Source organism: Heloderma suspectum, chromosome 10, assembly GCF_057233095.1.
Source record: "Heloderma suspectum isolate Gila_16-S chromosome 10, 16-S_ref, whole genome shotgun sequence".
Lineage (NCBI taxonomy): Eukaryota > Metazoa > Chordata > Lepidosauria > Squamata > Helodermatidae > Heloderma > Heloderma suspectum.
Genome location: NC_139467.1, coordinates 22,579,176 through 22,591,848, shown reverse-complemented (window position 1 = coordinate 22,591,848; position 12,673 = coordinate 22,579,176). Strand labels below are relative to the sequence as shown.

Below are 12,673 nucleotides of genomic sequence, written 5' to 3'. Positions count from 1 at the left end.
AAAGTACTCCTTTAAGGACATAGTTAAAGTATGGAATTTTACTTCCCCAAGATGTAATGGCCACAAATTTGGATGGCCTTAAAAGGGATTGGACAAATTTGTGGAGGACAGGGCTATCAATGGCTACTAGTCCTGACGGCTATATGCTGCATGCAGTATCTGAGGCAGTGTGCCTACGTACACAAGTTGCTGGAGAACATAGGTAGGATGGTGCTGTTGCACTCATGTCCTGTTTGTGGGTTTCCTGTGGGAAAGCCACTGTGGGAACAGAATGTTGGACTAGATGGACCCTTGGTCTGATCCAGCATGGCTCTTCTTATGTAGCCCAAAACATCTGGAGGGCACCAGACTGGGGAAGGCTGCTTTATTGCAAGGCAGCACTGACTTTGTTCAAGAGGCTGCCTCACCCCATTTGTGAAGAGGTCGGAGTTTGTTTATCCATTTAGGGTGCAATCCTATGTATGTTTAGACAGAAAAAAGTCCTACAAGAAAAAAGTCCTGCTGGCTGGGTCATGCTGGAAGTTGTAGGACTTTTTTCTGTTTAAACATGCATAGGACTGCACCCTTATAGTATTTCATACTGCCTTTCTGAAGCCAACTAATGCAGTTTACCCAAAAAAAAAATAAAATTCAAAAGCTTAAAAACAAGAATCAAAAAAGCGTAGTAAAACACTAAAACTTATGTAGCCTATCACGGCTTGGCAGCCACGTAAATGCGGGCCAGCGTAGCAGCCTCCATTTGCAGCCGCAGCAGCGGCCAGAAATCTGGCCCCGACCGGCAGCTCCGTGGAGTTGCCACAGAGTGGAGCCAGCCGGGGGGGGGGTTCCAGGGGGAGCGACGGAGCGCCTCCCCTCCCCCCACGGATGCCCCGGAACGGACAGGTGAGTGGGATTCGTACATCCCTAGTATAGACACCTTTCCTGAATGCAGAAAGAATGGGGACCAGTCACAGCTGCAAAAAGAATGCATTCCAGAGTTTGGGAGCAACACAGGACAAAGCCCTTCCCCATCTCCAAGCAGGATCCTCTGCAAGCAGAGGTGTCTTCAAAAGGGCCTTTCCTTAATAACAGAGCAGGTTTAAACTGAGAGAGGCAGGCTCACAAATAACCAGGTCCTAATGCATACAGAACTTTAAAGATGAAAACCAACCCATTGAACTGAGCCTGGAAAACAACTGGCAACCAGTGCAGATGTTTCAATATTGGAGTGATGTGATCACGATTCCATGCACTGGTTTAGCAGCCTAGCTGCCCCGTTTTGCGCCAAATGAAGCTTCCGGACGCCCTTCAAAGGTAGCCCCACATAGACTGCGCTGCAAAAGTCTAACTGATATAAGCAAGCAGTAGTATCCAGTGCTAGTTGTACGCACAGTAGACCCATTGAAATGAATGAGATGTAGGACTATCTTGGATACAGCCCAAGGCATGATAACTAAAAGGAACCTCCATGCTCAGAGGCAGCATACCTTTGAATACCAGATGCTGGCAGCAAACAATACGGATGGAGACATTTGCCACGGCTTCCCGCAAAAGTAACTGGTTGGTTAGCCACTCTTGGAAAGCCAATACCAGGCTAGGTGGGCCTTTGGTATGATCCAGCAGGCCAGGGGTGGGCGACTCGTGGCCCTCCTGCCTACAACTCCCATAAGTCCTATCCAGCATATCCAATGGTGAGAGATGATGGGAGTTGCAGCCCTGAAGTTCTGGCCTAAAGTAGCCCAACCGCCGCAGCTGGTTTCTTAGAATGGTGTCTGAAAATATGGAAACTGGCTGTCTGATCATGTATTTATTTGTTTTTAAAGTGAAGGGTATTGGTGGTGAAAGGCAGATTCACACGTGCAAGAAGTAGGAGTCATCGAGGTGACCCCAGAAACAAAACGTTCCCTTCCCTCCCTTCAAATGGCGGAGAACGTTTGGGAAACAAGCAGCCGTCGCAGGAAGAAGGCGTCCTGTACGGTCAGGAGGAACACGCTGTACCGCGCCACCAGCTCCGGTAATCCAATCGTGTGCGTGTGGAGAGCGAGCGAGCGAGCGAGCGTGCGTGTGAGCATGGAACAAACTCTCCTAACTCGTCACCATTTGCAGACAGCCTAAGGCAGGTCATGCCCAAGAATGCGCTTCCCGCTGGAGCCGGAAAGTTCACCATAAACAACGCGCCTCGCCTTTGTGCCTTCTTTTGGCAGGGAGCCGAGGGCAACACCTCCCGCGCGCGCTCTCGCCCCCGCCTCTCCCAGCCCCCGCCGTCCCTCCTTCGCCAATCGCCAGGGCAAGAAGTATCAACGCTGCCAACGTTTCCCCGACGCGTGTTCGTGCCTTCGTTTGCATTCACACGTTCGGCGCGCGCGCGCGCGCGGTCTTGCAAAGAACGATGCGCCCGCGGCCGGCTGGCTGGCTGGCTTACTAGGCAAGCCGGTTGGGGAAGAATGGAGAGATGGACGCGCGGGGCTTCCCCTCCTCTTCCTCGGAGTGCATGTGTGTGTGTGTGCGCGTGCATGTGTGCGCGCGCGCGCGCGCGAATGCTGCAAGCTCCCGCCATTGTGTTGCAATCCCTCCTTCTTCGGAGATGAAACAAAAACAGGTGGGCGGGGCCCCGATTCTTCACCTCGGCCCCCAATTCACTGCCTCGGGGAGGAAAAGGGGGGAAAGAAAGAAAACGAAAAGGGAGAAAAAAGGAGCAGCATTCGGGCGATCTGCGCCAATCAGAGGTCGAGGGGGCGGAGCCTTTGCCCACGCCCCCTCGTTTGCATCGCGCTCCCCGTATATAAGCTGAAGTTTCACCTCCTCTCCATACGCACGGTGGAGCCGAGCGGGGCTGGGAGTTAGGGGGGGGCGCTGCGGGGTTGGTGTGACCGGGTTGGGGACGGTGGAAAGCAAGCGGCGGGCGGGCGGGCGAGTAGCTGCAGCAGCAGCAGCAGCAGAAGAAGAAAAAGCCGCGGCGTGCAGAGAGGAAGAGGAGCCGCCGCCGCCGCTTTTGTTCTGCCGAGGTGACTTGGCGAGTTTCGCAGCCTTCCCTTCGGGTCGCCGCCTTTCGGGGGTACGTATCCGAGGAGAAGGCGCCCTTGTGGGGGAAGCGCCGCGCGCAGAAAGCCTGGGCGGAGATGCGCCGATCTTAAAAGTCCTGGCCGTGCGTTGCGTGTCGGTTGCCCGCCGGGGTGGCGAGGCAGCGGGGCCCCTTTCCTCCTCCTCCTCTGCTTCGCTCCCTCCCTCCCCTGCTGAGCGTTCGCGCCCCGGTTTGCACCGAGCGTTAATCGGGGCTGCATTGTCTGAGCTCGGTACAGGGAGGGAAGGGTTAAACTTTTTGTGTTCAAAGTGCTGATCTTTGTGCTGGCGGAATGTGCCGGGGCGGGAGCTGCCTTGGAGCCGGCGAGGGAGAGGAGAGGAGAGAGGGAAAGGGGGGTGGTCCTGCGGAGCGGGTCAGGGAACGGGAGACGGGCGCCCCGCTTCCACCGTTCTGCGAGGCGTGGAGGCTCCGCGATCCAAGCAGCCAGCCGCCTTCCTCGCGGGAGCCGCTCGGTTGCAGAATAACGCCCTCCTCGGAGCTGTGTAAACTCGCCTGGATGTGTGTTTCTGCGCGTGCCTTTTTGAGCCCCTGCCGCCGTCCTGCTTTTGTGTTTTCAAACTGAGCTGCTGCAGCGCTTTGGCGGGGGCGGGGCAGCTGGGGCGCAGTCCCTTAAAACAGTGAATTGGGCAGGGGATGAGAAAGACACGAATCGGTTTTGCTTCTCCGGAGTGAGCCCCCGTCGGGCGGTGGGTCTGGGTGCATCTTCCTCCTCCCAAGCGCTAGGGGGCAGCATGGACCACCCTCGTGGCAGCACGCTTTCCTGCCGCTAGGGGGCAGGCGAAGTGTCGGGGTGGATTGGTTGCCAGATAATTACTAGCCGTTTTGTTGCCTAATTTGGCTATAGGCTAATAGCAGGCTTTGGTAGGTGAGTGTCCTATTGGCTTGGAAGCAAAATAGAGCCACTAAAAAAAAGTCAGTGATTTCTACATAGGGAGAGGGGTGTGGGGAGAGATTAGATATCCTGAAGGATGTACTTTTGTAAATGAAAATCCCACAAACTGTGTCATTGTTCTACTAGCATATTTAAGTGTGATTTTAATACGTATATGTAAACCTTTTAGGTACGTTATATCAAGTGGCATATACATATTAATAATATAACCTTACATACTACTGCATATTGAACAAATCCCAAAGCAATTTACAGAGGAATCCAAAAAAGCACATAATAAATATATTGGATGTTTCTTCAAATATGGGTTTTGGCTGGAAAAGCCAAAGTGAACTGAGCCAGTGTGGTGTAGTGGTTTGAGTGTTGGACTGGGACTCAGGAGATCCAAATTCTAGTCCCCACTTTGACCATAAAGCTCACTGGGTGACTTTGGACCAGGCACTGACTTTCAGCCTAACCTACCTCACAGGGTTGTTGTGAGGTAATACGGAGAGGAGGACTAGGTGAGCAGCCTTGGGTTCCCTGCAAGATGCAAAAGGCAGGATATAAATGTAGTAATAAATTAAATAAATAAAAGGACCTGTGTTGACAAGGCCCTGTGAGCTTCTATGGCATATGGAATGTGGAGGTGCCAATTGGGGAAAAAACTAACTGGAGGAGTAGGGAGTTGGCCAGCTCAGGCCCTAACAGCCTAAAAATCTGGAGTGGGAGAGTACCATAAGGTTAAACTCCCTTATAAACAGATACTTGCAGAAGGAGGAAGGGCATATTTTCCTTTTCCCATAACACCAGATGCCTGATATCAGTGGTCTTGAACTTCAGGTCTATAGTTCGAATTTGGCCTATGTGGGGGTCTCAGTCCGGCCCTCTGGTGTTCCTGAGATGGCCCCACCCCCTCCCCATCACCCCACTCCTTTTCCTCCATCTACCAGTTGTTTGACCGTTTCCTGGCTTTTGCATGGCTTTCATTCCATTATAAAATGTTGAAATGCCAGTCCTAAGGTACTGAGCTTTAAGCTTTTCTTTTTTTTCTTTTTTAGTATTTTGGCCCTGACACCCCTGGGATGCCCCCCTCCCGAACTTCTTTGAAACTGAATTCATCCCTCAGGCTGAAATAGGTTCAACACCCCTGATCTATATGGAGCTCCCATGTCCAGGGGCAGTGTACCTCAGCATTACCAGTTCCTGGAAAGCTGCAACAAGGGGGGGGGGGCTGTTACCTTTGCATCCTATTTGTAGATCCTAGAGGCACATCTGGTTGACTGTTGTAAACAGGATGTAGGACTTGGTCTAAATCTAACAGGGTTCTCATATTCTTCACAGCTGGTTTGGACTACCATTTCCAGAATTCCTACCTTTGGCCATGTTGCCTGGGGATGGTGGGAGTTGTAGTGCCACACAGCTGGAGGGGTGCCGTGTTAGGGAAAGCTACTCTAGTTTATCCCACTGTAACCTTCTGCTCCAGTTCTCCATACCACATGGACCATGAGGGGCGCCAGTTCTCCATACCACGTGGACCATGGGGGGCGGTGGGAGGCTGTGCTGGGGGGTCACTGCCATCTGTTGTAGACAAAAGAGGCTGGAATTATACATGTGCATTAACACACTTGTTTCCTCCAACAAATTAGCTCTAGTCCATTGCTCAAGGTCTAAGCCAGCCTCCCCCAACCTGGGACCCTCCAGCTGTGTTGGACTGTGGGATTCTGAGAGTTGTAGCCAATGCAGTTGGGGAAGGCTGGTCTAAACCTTAGAGTAACATCTGCAGCTGGTGCAGCAGCTAAACGAAGTTGGTGCCTTCTTCCCTTCTCCCCTCCTCTCAACCCAATGATAAAATTACGGTGATTGCCAAACCAGATTCAACTCCCCCCCCCCCACCCTCTTAGCTGTGAAGCTCACTGGGTGCCCTTGGACCCATCTCCCTTTTGGCCTAACCTGCCTGACAGTAGGCTTTTAAAGATGGAGTGGGGCAGAAACCATGTGTGCCACTGAAATGAAATAGAAAATCCCAGAGCCATAAAAAGGGAAGGACCTGAGCTTGGTGGGAGAGCACCTGCTTTGCGCCTCCAGGTAAGGTGGGCAGTGGGGGAAATCTCCTTCCTGAAACCCTGGAGAACTGCTGCCTGTCAGTGTCCACCAGGCATCAGCAACCTGGTGCGGATGTGGAACTGCAGCTCCCACAATCCCTGACAGTCTTCTTCCCCCCCATCACCTGGCACCTTCCGGATCTGTTGGACTACAGCTCCCATCAGCCCCAGCCAGTGGCCATGTTGGCTGGAGTTTATGAGCCCTGTAGTCCAAAGTACCTGGAGGGTGCCAGGTTGCTTACCACTGGTATAGACAATACTGAGCTATAGATGGACCACAGTGGCATAAGGCTGTTTCTAATGTTCGTTTTAAAAAAAAAAGTGCTATTTAGGCCCACTTCAAGGGCAGTAACTAAAACCCTTAATGACATATAACATTGCCTGTGTTTTGTGGTGGAGCACAGAGTAGGCTGGGGTGCAGAACCTCAGACCCAGGGGCTAAATCCAGCCTCTCTGGGGTCCCGGTCCTCCGTCTGGTGTTCCCCAGGCTGCTATGCGATCTTCCCATGGTCCCATCCTGACCACAGGTGATTTCCTGGCTTTTGTGCAATTTCTCCCCCCCCCATTCTAAAAGGTTGAAATGCCTCTCCTAAGGCTCAGTTACTGGCAATAAGAAGTGTTAAGCTCTTAACGAGTTCTGGGTTCTCCAGATGGCCCCTTTTCCCTAGCCGCCAGTAGTTTGGCTTTCCCAACTTTTGTGCAGTTTTTCTCCACTCTAAAAGGATGAAATGCCGCTCCTAAGCTCAGCTGCTAGCAGTAAGAGCATGAAGCTAAAATATGCCAATATTTTGCCCTGCCCCTCTTGCCCTGCCCACTGCAGTCCCGAGAGCTTCTCTGAACCTTGAAGAGGTTCAACACTCCTGATACCTGGGCTTTCTGGGCAACCTCCAATCCAAGCAGTGACCAGATCCAAACCAGCTTAGCTTTAGCAAGCCGGCTGCCTCCTGTGTAGAGATGTAACATTTCCAGAAATGTTGAGGCCATGGTTAAAAAACAGGTTTTGGCGGGGGGGGGGGGGGGATTGGAATTTTTGGAAAAATTGAAAAATAAGCAATACTTTTAAAGCTGTTAATAGATCTAAAGTCACCTCGTTGCTTTAAGACCCTAACCCTTCCCCAACCTGGCGCCCTCCAGATTTTTGGACTTTGGCTTCCATCAGCCTCAGGCAGCATGGGCCAGTGGCCAGGAATGCTGGGCACTGTAGTCCAAAATATCCGGAGGGCACCAGGTTGGGGAGGGCTGTTTTAGGATCATAAAGCAGCCTTTATGTTCCTCAAGTTATTTTATGTATGACTTAGTTTGCTCATTACGTGAACTCAGTAAATTTGTAATTATTGTCTGACTGTTACAGCATCAGACTGCTACAGAACTGTATAGAACAAAACCCAGGCTGTCAAGAATGCACAATGGTGACTACTCTCATGTTGGGAAATTGAGCATAAATGTCTGTTAGTGAAATATACTAACGAGTATATTATAGTAAATGATCTATCATTTTAACGAGGAGTGAAAGAACTAACTATGCTGGGAATCTTACAGAGAGGATTAAAAATATTTTTCCCTGTCCTTCATTGTTTCTAGACATTTTACATCTCTAGTCTTTCTATGGAAGTGTTAATTACATAGTTTTTAGAAATCATTTTGTCGGGAGTAAAGGCTGGGTAACAATATATAAATATTTTGTCTTAAATTATAAAAGAAAATATTTCATAATCCAAAGCTGTTCAGTTTTTTCAGTTTTTCAGAAAAACCAAGCATGGTCCTCCCCGAATTCTGTTTTTTCCCCCAGGCCTTCACATCTCTACTCCTGTGCCTTCACATCATGTCCTCGAGAGGGAATCTCTGGCATGGCCACAACCTGTTCTGAGTGCCTGTGCCAACCCTTTTAACCTGCCTTCTTTTTGTCTCTGCAGGGCCCAGGTCACGATGGCCGATCACATGATGATGTCGATGAGCCACGGCATGAACGGCCTGCAGGGCTACCGGATAGGGATGACCGGGATGCAGGCTGCCCCACCGCAGCACGGGCAGCACGTGCTAAGGACGCTACCTGCCAACCACCAGATGATGCAGTATGGCGGCCCTGCCATGGATGGAGGAATGAGGCCGAGGCCTGGCATGAATGGACAAATGGGTCACCACCAGGCGCCAAGCGCCATGATGTTCAACAGTCCCAGTCAGCAGCAGCAGCAGCAATACATGGCCTCCGTTGGCACTCAGCAGCTCATGGCCAGCATGCACTTGCAGAAACTCAACACCCAGTACCAGGGCCATCCTCTCATGGGCATGAACAACGGCCCCGTTGGGGCAGGGGTGCAGCAGTACAGAATGGGGCCGGGCCAGCACCCTGGCATGCCTCACCTGCCCTCCCCTGCGTTGACCTTGAACGTTATGGACACGGAGCTGATCGACGAAGAGGTCTTGACGTCGTTGGCGATGGAGCTGGGCTTGGACCGAGTAAAGGAGTTGCCGGAGCTCTTCCTGGGACAGAACGAGTTTGACTTCATCTCGGACTTTGTCAGCAAACAGCAGCCCAGCGCCATCAGCTGTTGAGTGGCTCTCCTGGAAGCTGGTGCTTCTCCTACGCTGCCCCCTCGCCTCAGAAACATTTCTTTCTCTCCCCCATGCAGGGTTATTTTCCAGCTCATCCCCTCCCAAAAACACAACGGACAATCATTGGAGACTTTTTTTTTCCTTTTCTTTTTTTAGCTTGCACTGCATTGCTCCTTTTCACGGAGGAGCTGTTTCAGGGGGGTGGGTTTGGGGGGGTAAATGAAAGGCTTTTGCAGATGAAATGAAATGGCAGCTACAGAATGTCTGTCTCTAAGGAAAGAAAATGGGCCTCTTCGCTTGTCCCACTGCCTCCCTGCTCCCCATCTACTGGCTGTGTTTGGACTACAGAGTGCAAAGTGTGGGTGGGTGCTGCAATCCGCTCTGCTGTTGGCTTTGCTGAGGAAGTCTGTAAGCTCCTTTTGAACACAACTTTCCATTGGGTGGGTATTGGTATTTTTAACCATCCTCCTACTGAAAGGGGATTGGTAGGAGGTAACGTGGCTTGCTCAGTTTCTCCCTCCCTGCCTTATTGCCCCTCAGTACTGTGAAAGTCAGCAACCAGTCTGTCTGTCTCCTTTTTGACTTGAAGGGAGCACTAGCCTCAGGTTTGTTTTTTTTCCTGTGTTCTGTCCCACAACACATAAACATTTTAATTTCATTCAATTTTTTTCTTGGGGAAAAAAAGCTTAGCAGACAAAATGTTCTGGGGATAGGTGATGGAAGTGACCAGCCTTTTTTGAAGCTGGATCACTTGAGTGTGTTTGGGGGGGGAGGGTCAACTAATTGGTATAATAAGGTTATCATCAAACTTTCAGACTACTACAAATGAGCTTTAAGCTGCCATCTAGCTCTTTCTCTGCCTCTGAAACCAAATAAAATCCTCGTAATTGTGTATATTACTGATTTTTTAAAAAAAGAGAAAAACACCTTATTTATCTCGTGTTCCTGATCCTTATTTATTTGGAAGGGCTTGACTATTATTTGCCTTTTGAGATTATTGGGAAAGGGCTAAAGACAACACTCAAGTGCATGTCCCTCCAAACTTTTTTGCTATCCAAGTGGTATATATATTTTTTTTGCCAAGGTTGCAAAAAAAAACAACCCACACAGAATAAAAGATAGTAGCACCCTGTCTCTCTTTCTTGTAGGGCTTGATTTAAAAAAAACAAATTTCTAATTGTATTTCTAAAGAAAAGTTGGTGTGGACTAGCAGCTTGTTTCCCTTCTTGGTCTCATCTCCAAATGCTTTGGGAAAGTGGAAAGCTCAGTACAGCAACTAAAGTGTTGCTGCTGCCCCCTCTTGTTGCAAGTGCACAGCAGCACATCATTGTTGATCGATGAAGTGAGAATGTACAGGTGATCTTTTTTTTTTTTCCCAAATAAAAGCTAAACCCTCTGAAATTGAATGTGCTTTGTTTGGATTGTGTCTCCTGCGTTAAGCATCCCAGGATAGAAAATGCAAGACAGGCCTGGAGTTCAGTGTGACTGAGACAACTTGATACCACATTTTCCTTTTTGTAAAAACAATAAGCAAAATCTGTCTTGTCTTGGCTTTCCTGATGAGCTGTGTTTCTCCTAGATCTGGGATATTTTGCACTTCCTGTTAAAAATGGAGCACTCCTGTGCCTTTCTAGGAAACAAGCTCCCCTTGGCACATAAGAATGGGCAAGAAATCTGTTTGTTTGATGTTGATAAGAATTTGCCAACATTTAAAAAGTCTGATGTGGGTGAAACCAAAGCTGACGGGTTTGTCCTTCCAGGCCCTGGGTTTGAATCCCTTTGCTCTTAAAAGTCTGGGTTTGAATCACTCATGTTAGTGCTTAGTTAGAATTGACACCTTTTTTTTTTTTTTTCCTTAGAGCTGCGTGCAAATGGCCTCTCAAAATTCTGTGGGCAGATACACTGTGGGGACAACTCCACCGAATTTCTCCTAGGGGAGGAGAAATTCTCCAGCAGTTCCTCACAGATAAGGCTCACTATTGGCAGGGGTGGTAGCACAGGTATTTTCTTTTTCCCCCTAGGGGTTTTTGGTTTATTCCACTGCTTCTGAAGGTGGCAACAGCATCAACTGTGTTGAGGCTTCCACTTCTTTGAGGCAGAATTTTGAATTTATTTTGGTGGCATTCTTGAGCTTACTGCGGGGTGGCTGAGGGTGCTGTGTGTTTTCTCTCTCTGTTACACATCTTTCCCTTGCTCTGCACCCTCCCAGGCCACCTGCACTTTCTGAACTGAAAAAGCCCCATGGGAAGAATTGCCTCATGATGGCTTTAACTGAAGTGCAGGAAGCCAAGGAGGCTACAAGCTGCTACAGATCACCGTGCAGTGACAGGCAGGACACTCATGCACACTCGGCCACCTCATAAGTAAGGTAAGCCCCAAACCCAGCCGTGAGAGTTTCTCCGTTGAATTTCTTTTTGAAAGCAATTTCTCTTTCATATTGAATAAGAATGTTTGAAAAAAATGTGGGGGAAATTTTCAGCACAGCAGTACTTTTTTTTTTCCTGACAGGCTCCTCATGTTTAACATCTTGTATGGCGGGCAGATACATTATGGTTCTCTCCGTACTGGGAATAGCTGGGAGAACCAGTGATGTTTGAGCTTGCTGGAATTCTCCGAACTTCATTTCAAAGCTAGGTTTGCCTCACTTCCATTTTCGTTTGCAGCATGTTTTTGGTTTCATTCGAATGGGGAAAGTGCACATTTCTGTGCATTGTTTTCAAAAGTGTACTTCCTAATGATTAAAGCATGAAAATGCATATTTTTAAAAATAAGAATTCCAAAGTGTGCATTCCCCCCACTACAGGTTTTTTTTTAGTGTGGTCACAAGTTTGGGAACATGGGAAGATTTGATTTGTGAAATGAAATTCTCATACATCCATCGTGGTACTTATTTGAATTTAGGGATGTTAGAGAATTCCACCATGGATCCCAGGGGGGCCGAATTCCAGTGAATTCAGCCCCCCAGAATCCGTGGCGGAACGGAGCCCCCCACCCCGCGAAAGCCCCACAAAACGAAGCCTACCTGGCTGTGGCGGCAGCTCCGGCCACTGCCGGGCTGGTGCGGACGCAAATGGCGTCCTGAGCAGGGACACCATTTGTGTCCCTGCTTTAGCTGTGATAGGCTATGTAAATATTTACATAGCCTATCATGGGCTACCATATGGACACAAATGGTGTCCCCTACTCAGGACGCCATTTACATCTGCACCAGCCCGGCAGCAGCTGGAGGCACTGCTGCGGGTTGGCCTGGCTGGCAGCTCTGCGGACTGGCCAGGCAGGATTCTGGGGGGAGGAGGGGATCGCCTCCCCCCACCTGCGGAGCCAGGTAAGCGGGGTTTCGTAAACCCCTATTTGAACTTGGCCAGTGCAAATGAGTGGGAGTTAAATTTCAGTTTGGTTTTGATTAGAAGTTACCAGCATTTGCAAAGTTCATGTTTGGGAAAGAAAATGAGATCTAAAAAACACAAATGAGGGAGAAAGCAAATCTAAGCAAACCTACAGCCACCCCTATTTGCATACAGAAGGCCCAAGAAGCAGTAGGTGCTGGGAAATGCCTCTGGATGTTTTGGCTGTAGGTTACAACTAGGGATGGTAGAGAATTTCTCCACGGACCCTGATGAGGCCGGATTCAAAAAAGTTCAGCCTCTGGAGTCCGTGGCAGAACGCAGCACTCGGCTCCACCTCCCTCTGGAATCTGTGTGGCCAGCTCCCCTGCAGCTATCCTGCGGAGCTGGCCACTGGCTCTGCTGCATTGTTCACGATATGGCTGGCCGCCTTTGCTGTGCTGTATCGCTGGCTGAGTGAGGGTCAGCTAACTATGGGACGCAAATGGTGTAGTGGACACAATTTGCGGCCATAAAGCTGTTCGGTTAACCTAAATGCAGCCATTTACGGCTGCATTTAGGTTAATCGAACAGCTTTACGGCTGCAAATGGTGTCGGCTACGCCATTTGCATCTGGAGACTGACAGCGATACGGCATGGCGATGGCCGCTGGCCTCATGGACATTCGGCAGTGATAGGAGCAGGCGGCCAGCTCCACTGGATCGATGCTGACCAGATCCGACCTGGACGGATTCTGGGG

General features: G+C 49.8%; 1 protein-coding gene across 1 annotated transcript; it reads left to right on the top strand.

Annotated features, from left to right (window-relative positions):
* The first annotated feature begins 2,789 nt into the window (after positions 1 to 2,789).
* On the top strand, positions 2,790 to 9,712 carry CITED4 (Cbp/p300 interacting transactivator with ED-rich tail 4). Its single transcript, XM_084815556.1, has 2 exons — positions 2,790 to 3,034; positions 7,951 to 9,712. Exon 2 carries the CDS (start codon positions 7,964 to 7,966, stop codon positions 8,588 to 8,590), a length of 627 nt encoding a protein of 208 aa, XP_084671682.1. The 5' UTR covers positions 2,790 to 3,034; positions 7,951 to 7,963; the 3' UTR covers positions 8,591 to 9,712.
* The last annotated feature ends 2,961 nt before the right edge of the window (positions 9,713 to 12,673 follow it).